The following is a 15,344-nucleotide window of genomic DNA, read 5'->3' on the forward strand; positions in this document are numbered from 1 at the left end:
AGTCTCCCCATCTCAAGATTCTTAATTTATCACACCTGCAAAGTTCTTTTTTGTCATGTAAGGTAACATATTCACAGGTTCCAGGGATTAGGAGAATGTGGACCTATTGGGCGATAAGTATTCTGCCACTGCACTTATTAATTCATTTTAAAACAACAATTATAAGGACTTCTCTGGCAGTCCAGTGGTTAAGAATCTGTGCTTCCACTGAAGGGGCACAGGTTTGATCCCTGATAGGGGAACTAAGATCCCGCATGCTGGCGTGGTGCAGCAAAAAACCCCAAAAGACCTATTACATATTAACACAGATATTTTTATGAAAAATAACTATTTCAAAATTTAAAAAAAATTAGCGAGAAGAGTGGCATTGTTTAACCTTTTTGCAAATCTCTGTAAGGTCTGGCTTAATAGAAAGCTGGATTCTAAAATTTGCTTATGCATTCAATTTGTTGTGGTATCACTTGTCAATGTAGTCTCTGGGAAAACTCTACAATTATGTATAATTAGTAAAAACAGCACATAATATCTTAATATTACAAAGGTTGTTTTGATTTTTTAAAAATATATTTATTTATTTGGCTGTGTTGGGTCTTAGTTGCAGCACGCGGGATGTTCTTTGCGGCAAGCAGGATCTTTTAGCTGCGGCCCGTGGGCTCTCTAGTTGTGGCGTGCGGGCTCTAGAGCGCACATGGTTCTGTTGTCCCTTGGCATGTGGGATCTTAGTTCCCCAACCAGGGATCAAATTCGCGTCCCTTGCATTGGAAGGAGGATTCTTAACCACTGGACCACCAGGGAAGTCCCATATGAAGATTGTTTTGATTTTATGGACACTCTGAAAGGGTCTCAGGCTCACCAGGGGTCCCATACCACACTTTAAGAACCACTGAGATGCTTTCTTGCTTTAATTCTCCGGAGTCACACCTGCCCGGTTTCCGCGCGGACCAGAGCCCGAGTTTCACACGCACTGCTACCCCTCTCATTCACCGAGTAACCCGAGCTTGGGGTTAAAGCCAAGAACCCCGAGCGCGACCCGGAAGGAGAAATCACCCTTTCCGCCTAAGCAGGGCCCACCCTCTCCCAGCGGCCTGGACAAGGGCGAGAGGGGGCTGCGCGTGCGCAGTGGCGTTGGCTGCCCTTCCGGTACGCCCGGCGCGGAGAGGCGGCACGGACGCAAGCACGCACGGACGCAAGGTCTACCCTATTTGCGCCGCCGCCCTAGGTCCCACTTACACCTGCAGCGCGGTCAGCCCCGCAGAGATGCTGCGAGCCTGTCAGTTATCCGGCGTGACCTCCACCGCCCAGGTGAGGACGCGGGCGCCGGGAGAGAGCGCGTGGTGAAACTGACTCTCGGCAACCGGCGGAAAATAAGGGAGGCTTTGGCTCTGCCTAGGCCCGGGGACAGAGGCGTGTCTCAGCGCCGCCCTTATCGCGAGAGTCCCGGGTGAGCCCTTGAGGCAGCTAATTCGGGAGTTCGGTGGACGGGGATGACTTGAGAGTTATTGCTGAATAGGGATGGGGCGTGGAGAAGAGAAGGTGGCGGGGAGGCGGGCGTAGGACGGGAGGCACGGCTTCGGGGACATGCCATCCAATCAGCCCCGCGCTGCCCCAGTCTAGGACCAATTGAGGCTGCTGGCGCCCGGGTCGCCGGTTGGGCGCTTGATAGGTTTCGCGCAGCCAGTGGTTGAAGGTCGACGGGGGAAAACTGCAGTTCCCAGCAGGACATGCATAGCCTTGGCTTGTTGCATCTTAATAAGCAGGTACCTGGACTGCTAGAGTCCGCGTTTTAGGGGGTCAAGGTTGTAATTAATCAGGAGGGGCTGCCTTTCTTTTCGTAGCGGAGAACACCTCTTGAGCTATTCTTACTCTGAACAAAAATGAAAGATTGTAATTTATGGAGCTCGAACACCTGGTACTCGAGGAAGGTTAGGCGTCATGACCTTGTGCTCATTTCTGAGATAGCCTGAGGATCTGTGTCTCTAGGTGCTGGGACAATTTTGGCAGACATTCAAGGAGCCCAGACACCCAGTTATTTTTATTTCTGCATAATTATCAAAGTAATTTTCTGAAATTAAAAATAAAAAAGGAAACCTATTCCCATTGCTCACAATTTAAAGAAAATTGGTATTTTGGCAAAATGTGGTATTTGCAAAACAGGTACTGTGACTCAAGCAATTGAGCAAAATCCCTGGACACAGTGAGTTAGAAATAAAAGTCAAGCTTTTTTTTTTCAAGTTTGCTTATCTCCCCTTTCGTTTCCAGGGTAGGAGAAGCAGCCTCTTCTGTAGGACAGTGCAGGGTAGTGTTAGTTTTCTATTGCTATATAACAGGTGCCACAGATTGAGTAGCTTAAAACAACACATTTATTATCTTACTGTTTCTGGACATGAATGGTCGGGGTTCTCTGCTCGCTGTCACACAAGGATGCAAAGTGTTTTCTCTGCTGTGGTTCTCATTTGGAGCTCCTCTTCTAAGCTCCTTCAGTTTGTTGGCAGAATTCAGTCCCTTGCAGCTGTAGGGCTGAAGTCCCTGTTTTCTTGCTAGCTCTCACCTCACCCCTCCTGGGGGCTGCCTGAAGTTCCTTCCCGCAAGGTCCTCAGAGGCAGTTTGTAACACAAATGTTTACTTTCTTGCAGGCTACCAGGAGCTTGTCTCTCAGACTTCAAAATCTCTTAACTTCCCTGTTTCTGATCTCCAGACCCAGATTTAAACGGCTTATGTGATTAGGCCAGGCCCACCTGGGTAACTCCCTTTTGATTAGTTCAAGTCAACTGATTAGAAACCTAATTACATCTGCGAAATCCCTTTTGGTATGCAACTCTAATCATGGGCTTAACCTCAGGGGGCAGAGATCATGGGAGCCGTCTTAGAATCTGGCCTATCATAGTGCCCAAGTGGGGCTAGGAGGTTGGAGGAAGCAGAACTGCCTTTCAGGGCAGAACTGGTGAGGTATGTTTTTGGAGCCCTCCTTTCAGGCCCAGTCTTGTTACATCATGGTTGTCACTGATCTGTCTCTGTCTGCCCTGAAGTCCAAAATTACTTTTTCCTTCCTTGCCTTTATCAAAATATTTTCCACTTAATGGGATCCCAATTAGGAAATTAGGAGAAAACTGGTTAAAACTTCATACTAAAATATGAGCAGGCTTTTCTAGCCTGCAACCAAGATTTCTTACCTTCCTAAAACTGCTGTCTTGAAAAATTCATTGGTTTATTCTTCTTATCTCCTCTTCATTCTATAGTATTTGCTCCTGTTGCTTTGTGAAACTCTTTTTGCTCTTCTCATGTAGTATCTTGGGTCCCATTTTACCCTTCATCTCTTTTATTTTCCTTTGTTGAGTCGACTTCTTGTACCTCTAGGAGGAACTCTAGTACCCCAATGAACTTTCCCCCTCTCCCTCTCCCCCTTTCTCTTCATTTAAGACATTTTTTCAGAGCAGTTTTAGATTCACAGCAAACTGGAGGGCATTCCCCATATACCCTGTGCCTGAGGGATGCATAGCCTCCCCCTGTATTAACATCTGCCACCGGAGTGTTTCATTTGTTACAATTGATGAGCCTACATTGACATATTATAATCACCCAACATCCATTGTTGACACTAGCGTTCACTTTTTTTTTTTTTTTAAACTTTTGGGTTTATTTATTTTATTTTTGGCTGTGTTGGGTCTTCGTTTCTGTGCAAGGGCTTTCTCCATTTGCGGCGAGTGGGGGCCACTCTTCATCGCGGTGCGCAGGCCTCTCATTATCGCGGCCTCTCTTGTTGCGGAGTACAGGCTCCAGACGCGCAGGCTCAGTAGTTGTGGCTCACGGGCCTAGTTGCTCCGCGGCATGTGGGATCTTCCCGGACCGGGGCTCGAACCCGTGTCCCCTGCATTGGCAGGCAGACTCTCAACCACTGCGCCACCAGGGAAGCCCTAGCGTTCACTTTTGATGTTGTACATTCTGTGGATTGACACATGTATGATGATATGTATCCATCATTATGGTATCATATAGAGTATTTTCACTGTCCTAGAAATCCTCTGTGCTCCACCTGTTCATCACTTGCCTACCCCCACCTCCTGGCAACCACCAATCTCTTTACTGTCTCCACAGTTTTGCTTTTTTCAGGATGTCATATAGATGGAATCATACAGAACGTAGCCTTTTCAGATTGGTTTCTTTCACTTAGTAGTATATTTAAGGTTCCTCCGTGTCTTTTCATGGCTTGATGGTGCATTTCTTTTTAGTGCTGAATAATATTCCATTGTCTGGCTATACCACAGTTTATTTATCCATTCACCTACGGAGGGACATCTTGGTTGCCTCCAAGGTTTGGCAGTTAAGAATATAGATGCAGTAAACTTTTCAGTGCAGGTTTTTACGTGGACATACATTTTCAGCTCCTTTGTGTAAATACCAGGGAGCACGTATGCTGGATCATATGGTGAGAATATGTTTTGTTTTGTAAGAAACTGCCAGTCTGTCTTCCAAAATGGCTGGACTATTTTGCATTCCCAGCAGCAGTGAATGAGAGTTCCTGTTGCTCCACATCCTCACCAGCACTTGGTTGTGGTCAGTGTTGGGGATTTTGGCCATTCTAAGAGGCATGTAGTGATACTGTCCCATCTCTTTATATGCTCTCTTACTGGGATTACATCAATTCTCAGAATTTTAATTCCTAAGCAGATGATTGTCTAGACTCCGCTTTTGAACTTTGTACTCAAATTTCTAAATTCTTGTTTGATTTTGTCAAAATCCTTTCCACTCCATCACACCATCTTCTTAAATGTCTTCTGGCTTTTACTGTTGCCCTCCTAGAGTCAGTTCTTCACCTAGTTGTTAACAACGGCCTTTAAAAAAGCATATAGACCATGTCATGCCCTCCCGTGACATCCCGTCTCATCAGAGTAAAATCTAGACTCTTTACCGTGCCCACTGGGCCCTTCATGATCTGGCTCTTTGCATATCTTATTTTTCTACTCGGCCTCATTCTCTTCTTCTCACTGCCTTTTCATTTGCTGTTTACCCTGAAGTCCTCCCATACATCTTTGCTTAGCTCACTCCCTTCAGATATTTTCTCAGCTATCACCTTCCCTTCAGAGAGGCCTTCCCTATCCAAAACAGACCTCTGACCACTCTCTCCTTTGCATCACTCTGAACTTACCCTTACCCTACTTGGTTGTACTTTGTAGCTCCTACCACCACCTGACATACTGTGTATTTACTGTGTATTTTCCACATTAAAATGGAAGCTCCTCAAAGGGACTGTATCCATATCAGTACTCACAATCGTCCCTAGCTCCTAATAGATGCTCAGTAAATAAACATGTCTCATTTGTGGCATGTTTGAATGAAAGAATAAATGTGTTCTGTGAATTTTTCTTAATTTCTGTAAGTGGATGTGACCTCCCTTAAACTTAAACCTCCATTGGTTTTAGAACCTCCAGAGAAACAGAACCGATAGGGTGTGCAAGTAGATAGAAAGATTTACTATAAGGAATTGGCCCATGCAGTTGTGGAGGCTGGCAGGTCCAGCGTCCGCAGTGGAGGCTGGCAGACTTGATACGCACAGACCCAGAGGAGCTTGTGGTGCTTTTTCAGTCTGAAGGCTGGCAAATTGGAGACCCAGGATAGCTGATGGTGCAGTTCCAGTCTGAAGGCAGTCTGCCGGAGAATTCCCTCTTGGCTTGGGGAGACTGGTCTTTTTGTTCTATTCCGGTCTTCCATTGACTGGATGAGGCCCACCGACATTATGGAAGGCAACCTGCTTTATTCATAGTTCATTGATTCAAATGTTAATTTCATCCAAAAACACCCTCCAAGTTGACATATACAATTTACCATCACGGCTGGCATCTAGCTTATCCTCGTGTCTGGGCTTAATCATCCTTAAATTCCTTACATGTGGGTATTCAGCAGAAATGAATTGCTCTTTCTTTCTTTCCCAGAAATGAGCTTCAGAGCTCTGGTTCTTCCTCACTTTACTTCCCAGACCTAACACCATCTGTCTTGTTTTAGTCCCAGGACTGCATGGCCAGGCCCAACCTTTTTTGAGGTGGGCATTGGGTTTGGAGGACCTGGGCTTTCAGCCTAGCTGGCCCTCTCCCAGACTACAAATTTGGGAGTGGTCATCTGCATGTGCATTGATCTTATCTGCTTATAATTTTGAAAAAGAGAAAGAAACATTATTTTTGAGGGTTGACTAAGCTAGCTTATTTAACTAAGACCAAGTTTGATAGCAGGGCTAGTTTAGGACTGAACTTGTGTGTGGACATTTTTAGCTATCATCTTCCGGAATTCTTTCTTTTCATTAGGGTTATAAAACACTGTTACTCCATAATAGATGTAGGTAATGAGGCACATGTGGTAGAAAGTAGTTTAGTATATGATGCAGCCTGTTTGCTTCTATGCATATTAGAATCCTTTTTTTTTTTTAATAAATTTATTTATTTGTTTTTATTTTTGGCTGTGTTGGGTCTTCATTGCTGTGCACGGGCTTTTCTCTAGTTGTGGCGAGCGGGGGCTACTCTTCATTGCGGTGCGTGGGCTTGTCATTGCGGTGGCTTCTCTTGTTATGGAGCACAGGCTCTAGGTGCTTGGGCTTCAGTATTTGTGGCACGTGGGCTCAGTAGTTGTGGCTCGGGGACTTAATTACTCTTAATTACTCTGCGGCATGTGGGATCTTCCGGCCAGGGCTCGAACCCATATCTCCTGCATTGGCAGGCAGATTCTTAACCACTGCGCCACCAGGGAAGTCCAGAATCCTTTTATATTATTCTTCATTTTCATTTCTCTGGACCAGTTGCTTTCAGACCATTTTGAAATACATTTTACATCGTAACTTAGAACACAAGATTGAGAGTATATAGGTAATATATATTTTCACACATATATGCAGAGAAAACTAGAGAAATATCACCTGCCTGCTTTTGCCATACTGATGAATATCTGCTATTTCCTTGTCATAACTGAAGAGCACTTTTTCTCCTAGATATAGAATATGTTTTTACTGGGAAATAATACTGCTTTCATGCCAAACTTAATTGGATTTGTGTATGTGATATATTTTTAACCTTAATGCATGATTCCTATAAAATATTTTTAGTCAACTATAGAAAGAGTTGTTGGATATTAATCTGTAATTCAAATGTAGAACTTGCCATTAACTTCTGGATACCTTTTGTTTGTTTGTGTGGGAGGAATCCTTATGACAAATCTCAAAACCAAAATGTCAGTTACAGCAAACCACATCTAGAAGGGAAACCTGCAACCTCCAGATAGGGTTCATATGTGGGGACTTGTATTCTAGTCTCTGTTTCCAGGATTGTGGTTCCTTTTCGTATGTTCACTTTAATTTGGAAGAGCTAAGGAATAAGTGGTCTTTGCAAGAACATTACAGGGCTTTCCTGGTGGCGCAGTGGTTGAGAATCTGCCTGCCAATGCAGGGCACACGGGTTCGAGCCCTGGTCTGGGAAGATCCCACATGCCGCGGAGCACCTGGGCCCGTGAGCCACAACTACTGAGCCTGCGCGTCTGGAGCCTGTGCTCCGCACCAAGAGAGGCCACGATAGTGAGAGGCCCGCGCACCGCGATGAAGAGTGGCCCCCGCTTGCCGCAACTAGAGAAAGCCCTCGCACAGAAACGAAGACCCAACACAGCCATAAATAAAATAAATAAATAAAAATAAAATAAAATAAACAGGGACTTCCCTGGTGGCACAGTGGTTAAGACTCCACGCTCCCAATGCAGCGGGCCCGCATTTGATCCCTGGTCAGGGAACTAGATCCCACATGCATGCTGCACCTAAGAGTTCGCATGCTGCAACTAAGGAGCCTGCCTGCCGCAACTAAGACGGGGCCCAAATAAATAAATAAAATACTTAAAAAAAAAAATTAAAAAAAAAATAAAATAAACAGGAGCTGTTGTTTAAAAAAAAAAAAGAACATTACATGGGAATTGTGTGTTTTAACTTGCTTTTTTGGGGTTTGTTAAAATCATGTTTCTATAGGTTGGAAGCAGCAATGCTAACCTTATAACATTTATTACAAGGCTATGTGTCAAGGCAAATTGTTTTGAAACAGTATTGTCTTTTCTACATTGTTGGTTATTATTAATAAAAAGGTATTCCAGAACTAAGAAGTGTCCAATATTTTGTGTGTTAAAGTTAGGACGTTTAGTTTATATAAATAGAGAGTTTAGTTTGGTGCTTAAGAAAGAGAGTTCTGAAGGTAGACCTTGGATTTGTCAGTGGTTTCTTACACGTGACACCAAAAGACACAAGATAAATTGGATTTCACAAAATTAAAAAATGTTTTGGGGCTTCCCTGGTGGTGCGGTGGTTAAGAATCCACCTGCCAATGTAGAGCCAGAAAGTAGATAGTGGCTGCCAGGAGCTGGGGAGAAGGGAAAATGGGGAGACTGCTTAGTTGGTACAGGAATTTACTTTTGGAGTGATGAAACTGTTCTGGAACTAGGTAGTGGTGATGGTTGTACAGCATTGTGGATGTACTAAATGCCACTGAAATGTACACTTTAAAATTTAAAGTGAATTTTATAAGCCAATTTTACCACACAGAGAAAAAAACAAAACACTTAACACCAGGCAGTTGCAGATGGCCTGATATATACAGAGCTAGACTCAAATATATATATATAATTAAAGTAATATAAAATAATATATAATAAACTTGAAGTAGCATCCATTAGCCAAAAATGGGACAATTTGAGTTTTCAAAAGGATAACAGTTGCAACTGGTTTAAGTTCATCTAAAGTGTTTAAATCCATGAATTGATAAAGATCTTGTTTTAGTTTGCTAAGGCACCTTGAGCTTGGGGTAAAAGATTTATTTACTGCCTCTCTCAGTTCTGGGGGTTTCCTGGCCTCAGCTGGGCATTTTGTGTCCCTCGTGAGGTTTTAGTCAGGCCATGGCTGGGGCTAGAGTCATCTCAAAGGCTTCCTCACTCCCGGTGTCTGGCAGTTGATACTGGCTGCAGCTGAGACCTCAGCTGGGACTGTTGGCTGGAACACCTACATGTGTGTCTGGGTTTCCTCCCAGTTTGGCGGCTGTTTTCCAAGAGCAAGTATGGCGAGAGGCAGAGAGCCAGGCAGAAGCTGTATCCCCTTTATGTCCTGGTCTCCGAAGTCACAGGGCCTCACTTTCACTGCCCTCTATTAGTAAACTAGTAACTAAGGCGTGCCCTGGTTCCAGGGAAGGGCTCAGTTTGCTGGAGGAGTAGCAAGTTTCTGGAAGAGCATGTGTTACAGGAAATATTGTTGTAGTCAGTTTTGGACAGTACAGTCTGCCTTGTAGCCACAACAACTTGCATTCCTCCCACATGTGAATACATTCACAGCCTTCCTCATAACCCTCCAGAACCTCATCCCATCACAGCATCAGGCTTAGACTAACGGACCAAGATCTTGCTGTCAAATCAGATCCCTTTGCAGGTAAGACATCTTGAATGGGGTCTGTTGGGTACAGTTCCTTAAGTGCCTTTCCTTTCAGTCTAAAGACCTGTGAACTAAAGAGACAAGTTATCTGTTCCCCATATACCCTACACACAATACAGCGTGACACTCCCATCCAAAGAGGCACACAGCAGTCACCGTTCACAACAGATGTCAAATCCAACTGGCACATGTTGCTGCTTGCTTAATTAGGACTGAGTCCTCTTGCTTGGGAATGTTTCTCCATAGCTCTTTTTTTTTTTTGGCTGCACTGCGCAGCATGTGGGATCTTAGTTCCCCAAACCCGAGCCCCCTGCCGTGGAAGCGCGGAGTATTAACCACTGGACCGCCAGGGAAGTCCCCCTCCATAGCTCTTGGTTCTACCCTCTGGGCTTCAGATTTCACCCTTTGAATCATCCTTCCTTTCCTTTTTTAATTATTTAATTAATTAATTTATTTATTTTTGGCTGCGTTGGGTCTTGGTTGCTGCGTGTGGACTTTCTCTAGTTGCTGCAAGCAGGGGCTACTCTTCATTATGGTGCGCGGGCTTCTCATTGTGGTGGCTTCTCTTGTTGCGGAGCACGGGCTCTAGGCGCACGGGCTCAGTAGTTGTGGCTCGCGGGCTCAGTAGTTGTGGTGCACGGGCTTAGTTGCTCCACGGCATGTGGGATCTTCCCGGACCAGGGCTCGAGCCCATGTCTCCTGCATTGGCAGGCGGATTCTTAACCACTGCGCCACCGGGGAAGACCCATCCTTCCTTTTCCAGATATGTCGCCTGTTGGCAGCTGAATCGTTTTCTCAGAATGCTTTCTGTCTGTAGAAGTTCTAGAGTCCAAAAACCTCTATTTGTTTTATACTCTTTTCACCTTTAAATCCAGGCCGGCCTGTTTTTCATCTTAAGGACTTTGTGGGTTTCTTGTGGGTCTTACTGGGGTTTTCTCCATTAGACAAAAGCCACACCCACAAATCTGATCAGAATAAGCTCTTCTCCAATTTTGGGCTCGCTGTGAGGCTGCTGTGGTCTCAAACCCCTAAGGTTTTCAGTTGCCCTGTTGTTTAATAAAAAGAATATGGGATGCATACTCTTAAGATCCTTAATGGGCCTTTTCTCAGTATAAAAAGTTCTGTGAGGAGCACCTCCTGAGACCTTTCTGAGGTCTTAAAGGATCGTTGCTAACTGGAGAGGCTGAGAATGAGAAACAGTCTTATTTTTTAACCCACCAAGTACTGGCTCCTTTATATTTCCTTCAAATTTTGCTTGAAAGCTAAACAGTTTTTTTTGGTTTGTGTGTGTTTCAGAAGCCCGGCTCTATCCTTATCATACTGTGCTAAAAGGAAGCAGTTGGCACTTGTGAACGTTCTGCTTAGTACTCTCTTTAGCTAAATCCATCAGTTCATTAGGTATAGCTATACCTAATTTTCTGTTTTCCATGTCTTACCATGGGGGTGACGATTTTGATAAACTTCTGCCACTACATACAAAGATCCCTCTTTCCTCCAGGTTCCAAAAATATTTTTCTCACTTTTCTTAAGCCCTCACCAAAACAGCTTCTGTGAAGGCCATTAGGCTTCTGCTGACAGTCTCCTCAAGGCCCTTCCAACTTTCACTCCCCACCCCCCAGTCCCAAAGTCATTAACACGTGCCGTATGTTTTATAGTAGCACCCTATTTCCAGGTACAAGCATTTGTTTGGTTATAGCTGTAAAACAGATCACCTCAAACCTAGGCTTTATTTATTCTTTTACGGTAAATAATATTTATTATTATACAGATAAAAATTATATTGTATTATATATACTTATAAGGAAATAACATATAAGTAAATATCTTTCATTTCTAAGGAGGTTCCATTAGGAGGTTCTTGGGGTCTCACGAGCTTGCAAGGTTCTGGGGAAGTGGCAAGGTTCTAGAAAAGCATGTGAGATGTGAAATATGGCAGTTTTTGGAAAATACAATCTGTCACAATTAATAAATGAAAACCAAAAAACTGCACAATTGTTCATCATCAGAGGATAACTGGATAAAAGGATAAGAAGAATCAACCATTTATCCTGCCTTTCCTATATGAACTGTACTATTGAGTAATCAAATTGTAGATGAGGGGAAGCATCTCTTTATAAAATACGTCAAATTATAAATGAAAAATAGAATTAGAGACCACTTTTTGCAACTTCCAATAAATTAATGGATCTAGACATTGTACATAAGCACAATTGATAACAGCACAAAAAGAGAGGCAAGCAGACGTTGCGTGCCTCCCAATGAAAGAAAACACCACCCCCTAAAGTCTTGCCAAAGAGACTAAACCTGAGTCTGATCAAGTGTCTGGTTCCAGCTCCAGCTTGCAGGAAATACAGAGGACAGGAACGTGTTAAATTGCACCTTGAACAAAATCCAGTCTGTGGAAAATTCTGCAGGTTGAACAGCAGATTTCTTCAACTGAATGATTACTGGAGGGAACACCTATAGAGTAAAAGACCTATGGATTAATAGACTTAGAAGATATCCATATTTTTTTAATAGGCAAGACTAAACTTTGTATCTAGGGATTCATGCTTGGGTGATAAAACCGTAGAAAACTTAAATTTCCTGACTCTTAAAGCTCTGTTTGGAATATGAAATGCAACATAGACTATGACGGTAGCCTAATGAACAGGATACTTAAATTTTTTAAACCAGGAGCCACTATTTCAGATAAAAATCTATTTATTTGCATCAGGATACAATCAATTTTCTTTTTTTTGTACAGAAGTATGAAACTTCTTTTAAATTAATTTTTAGGCTGCGTTGGGTCTTCATTGCTGTGCGTGGGCTTTCTCTAGTTGCGGCGAGCGGAGGCTACTCTTTGTTGTGGTGCGCAGGCTTCTCATTGCGGTGGCTTCTCTTGTTGCGGAGCATGGGCTCTAGGTGTGTGGGCTCCAGTAGTTGCAGCGCGTGGGCTCAGTAGTTGTGGCTCGCGGGCTCTAGAGCGCAGGCTCAGTAGTTGTGGCACACGGGCTTAGTTGTTCCGCAGCACGTGGGATCTTTCTGGACCAGAGATCAAACCCATGTCCCCTGCATTGGCAGGCGGATTCTTAACCACTGCGCCACCAGGCAAGTCCCAAGTGTGAGACCTTTTATTGCTACTATTTTTTGGTCATAAAAGATGAATTTTTTCACATTTTATTCCTTCTTAAATCAGGATGCATATTACAGTTGTTTAATTGAAAGCTCAGCTTTCAAAAACAAAAACAAAAACAAGAATATCCAGAAAAATTCTGAAAAAGAATAGTACTAGAAGAGAGGACTAGCTCTACCAGGTTAAAACCTAATTCTAAGATGCAGTAGTTAAAACATTGTGGTATTAGTCTATGAATAGAAGTGTGTGAATAGGTGGAACAGTGGAACAAATTAGGAAATCTAAATGCATCAAGGAATTGAGTATATTTTAAGGTGGCATTTCAAATTGTTGGGGAAAAAAAATGGATTATTCAGTCTACGATTTAGGGACCACTGAATAGACATTTAGGAAAAAATAAAGTTGAATCCATGCCGTATACTTTACACTGGATTCAAAGATTTAAATATAAAGAAGATGAAACCATGAGAGTAAAACCATGGAAGACTTATTTTATCATCGGAGGGTGGCTTTCTAAGAATAGGAGAAAACCCGGAAGTCATAAAAGATGGACACTTTTGGCTATAAAAGTATCACAAACTGGATAAAACCATTTGCAAGTAGCAGGGACATGGCTAATTTTTCTTCATATGTAAAGAACACTTAGAACATGAAGATGATCAATCTTATTTAAAAGTGGTCAAAGGATACACTCTGATAGTTCATAGAAGAGGAAATAAAACAGATCATAAATATATTAAAAGATGCACAGTCATAACAAAGGAAACTGTGGTTAAAACTGCACTGCAAGGCTGTTGGAGAGGCTGTGGGAACCCGCGTCCCCTGCACTGGCAGGCGGACTCTTAACCACTGCGTCACCAGGGACGCCCCTAATAGGGCAATATTTACCAACGTTTCAGGTGTTACTTTTAGGAATACTTTTAGGAATTGACCCCAAATGATGTATGTTTCTCATTGTTTATTACAATAAAAATTTAAACAAAACCTCAGTCACCATCAAAAAGAGGCTGGTTAAATATATTAAGTGACAACTGTTGGAGGCCAGAGGGAAAGAAATGTACCCACCGAACTGAGAGCGTCTTGAGACGAAAACACAAGGCAGGCAGCTCCACATAATCAACAGATCAGTTTATTATAAGGTAACTTACAGGATGGGATCCGGCAGACAGTGATCCGGAAGCATTCACAACTGTACTCCGCATGTCTAAGGGGCTATTGGGACGATTTTATAGTTAACCTAGAGTACAGGGGTACGTGCTTGGGAACAGGACGTGCATTCCTAAGTCAAGATGATTGAGTGGGTAACTGGTCTCATGGGTAGGGGAATACGTCAGCAAAGGTCTTCAATGTTTGGGGACTAACAGAGCATAGAGGCCCCCTGGTCCTAATGATTATTAAACAATATCTATTAACTACAAAGCCTTTGATGACAGAGTAGCGATTTACCACACAGTACCATCCTGGGCAGGGTCTGTGGAAGGACAGGAGGAACTATGTGGGCCTAAGATGGCATCAGTTATGCTAACAGCTGTGCAACCAACCATACAGTGGAGCACTGAATCACTCAGATCCAGTAGGAAGATTTTCATGTGCTGATATAGAATGAGCTCAAGTGTATATTGTTGAGTGAACTTTAGTACAGGACTGGGTGTATGTTATGGTTTCGTTTGTGTAAAGGAGGCGTGCCCGGAATTCTCCGTCACAAAATATCTGAATATATAAGAAACAGATTAGCATTGGTTGCCTATGGAGAGGGAATCTAAGTGGCTGGAAGACAGAAGTATGAGGGAGACTTCACTCTGTATGTAACTAAACATTTTGAGTTTTGATTTTGAATTTTAGATTTTAAATTTACTTAATGCTAGGAACTATAAACTTACAATCACATCAAATATATCTGTCAAAGGGAGGGAAGAGGGGCAAGGTAAAAGCAGAAGATGGATAAAGGAACAGATTAAAAAATATATATTGCTGTGAATTAGGGTGTTCTCAAACTAGTGTTGAATTTGGCTCTGTATTACACAGAATCAAGTATCCATTATTATGTTTGCTGCTTGACATTCCAATTAGCTAATTATCCACTGTTAACAGTGCCTTAATTTTTGACTTGAATACCTTTTTATACCCATTGAGGTAAAAAAATGCTTTCTTAAACAAAACATAACTTTAATGGTTTCCTAATATTTCATCCCTAAGTGAACAAAATGGAGTTGTTGATATATGAAAGTAGATGCAATTCTGTTTGAAATTTCATGCTACTTGTCTTATAGAACAGTAGGGAAACACCCTTTTCTTGTCATTTCGGTTGAGAATTCTACACTAAAGGTACTAATTGAAATACTTTTAAAATACCAATTATAGCTGCTTTACACATTGTAAAACATACAGTTTTTCCTCCCCCAAGTGTATTAATATGTTAATTTGATGTTTACCTCTAGGCTTTGGCAAATAGAATGTAAATGCAGCTATAATTCTAGAGTAATTTCATGTGCTCTCTGACATGTGATATATTTTCTTAAAATTTAAGATACTTTTAAAAGGAAGTTTGTGTTTTTCTGTTATTCCTTAGATGCAGTTTCATCAAGGAACCTAGAGAAAGCATTTTTTTTCCCTTGCTGCTGTTTGATTTCCTACTTGGTATAAAGAAAGATATTATTTCTGGATACAATAAGTTTGAAATTTCATATTGATAGCTATGAATGGCCTTAAGTTTATCAAAACCCTCCCCAAATAGTATTTAGATGCCCAATTATTTGTTTTATTTAAGGGATCTACATTTTGTTAAGAAACATTTGATGT

The 15,344-nt window shown here is 42.5% G+C and overlaps 1 protein-coding gene and 1 long non-coding RNA gene across 10 annotated transcripts in view; both read left to right on the plus strand.

Annotated features, from left to right (window-relative positions):
* Positions 1-1,121: 1,121 nt before the first annotated feature.
* IMMT (inner membrane mitochondrial protein) overlaps positions 1,122-15,344 on the plus strand; it is a 50,384-nt gene continuing 36,161 nt past the window's right edge. For 5 of the 9 annotated variants that reach the window (XM_082357656.1, XM_082357658.1, XM_082357659.1 and 2 more), the window contains exon 1: positions 1,126-1,302. In XM_082357656.1, the coding sequence (XP_082213782.1) occupies positions 1,258-1,302 (45 nt within the window). In that variant the 5' untranslated portion in view covers positions 1,126-1,257. Of the gene's footprint in view, positions 1,303-1,645; positions 1,758-15,344 lie in introns of those variants that run through there. The other 4 variants (XR_014235066.1, XM_082357661.1, XR_014235067.1 and 1 more) reach the window with 3 other exon arrangements.
* LOC309612247 lies at positions 1,767-7,673 on the plus strand. The gene is made up of 2 exons (XR_014235073.1): positions 1,767-3,588; positions 3,905-7,673. It is a non-coding gene; the product is annotated as an uncharacterized lncRNA (long non-coding RNA).

This window comes from Balaenoptera borealis, assembly GCF_965194805.1.
Source record: "Balaenoptera borealis genome assembly, chromosome: 15".
NCBI lineage: Eukaryota > Metazoa > Chordata > Mammalia > Artiodactyla > Balaenopteridae > Balaenoptera > Balaenoptera borealis.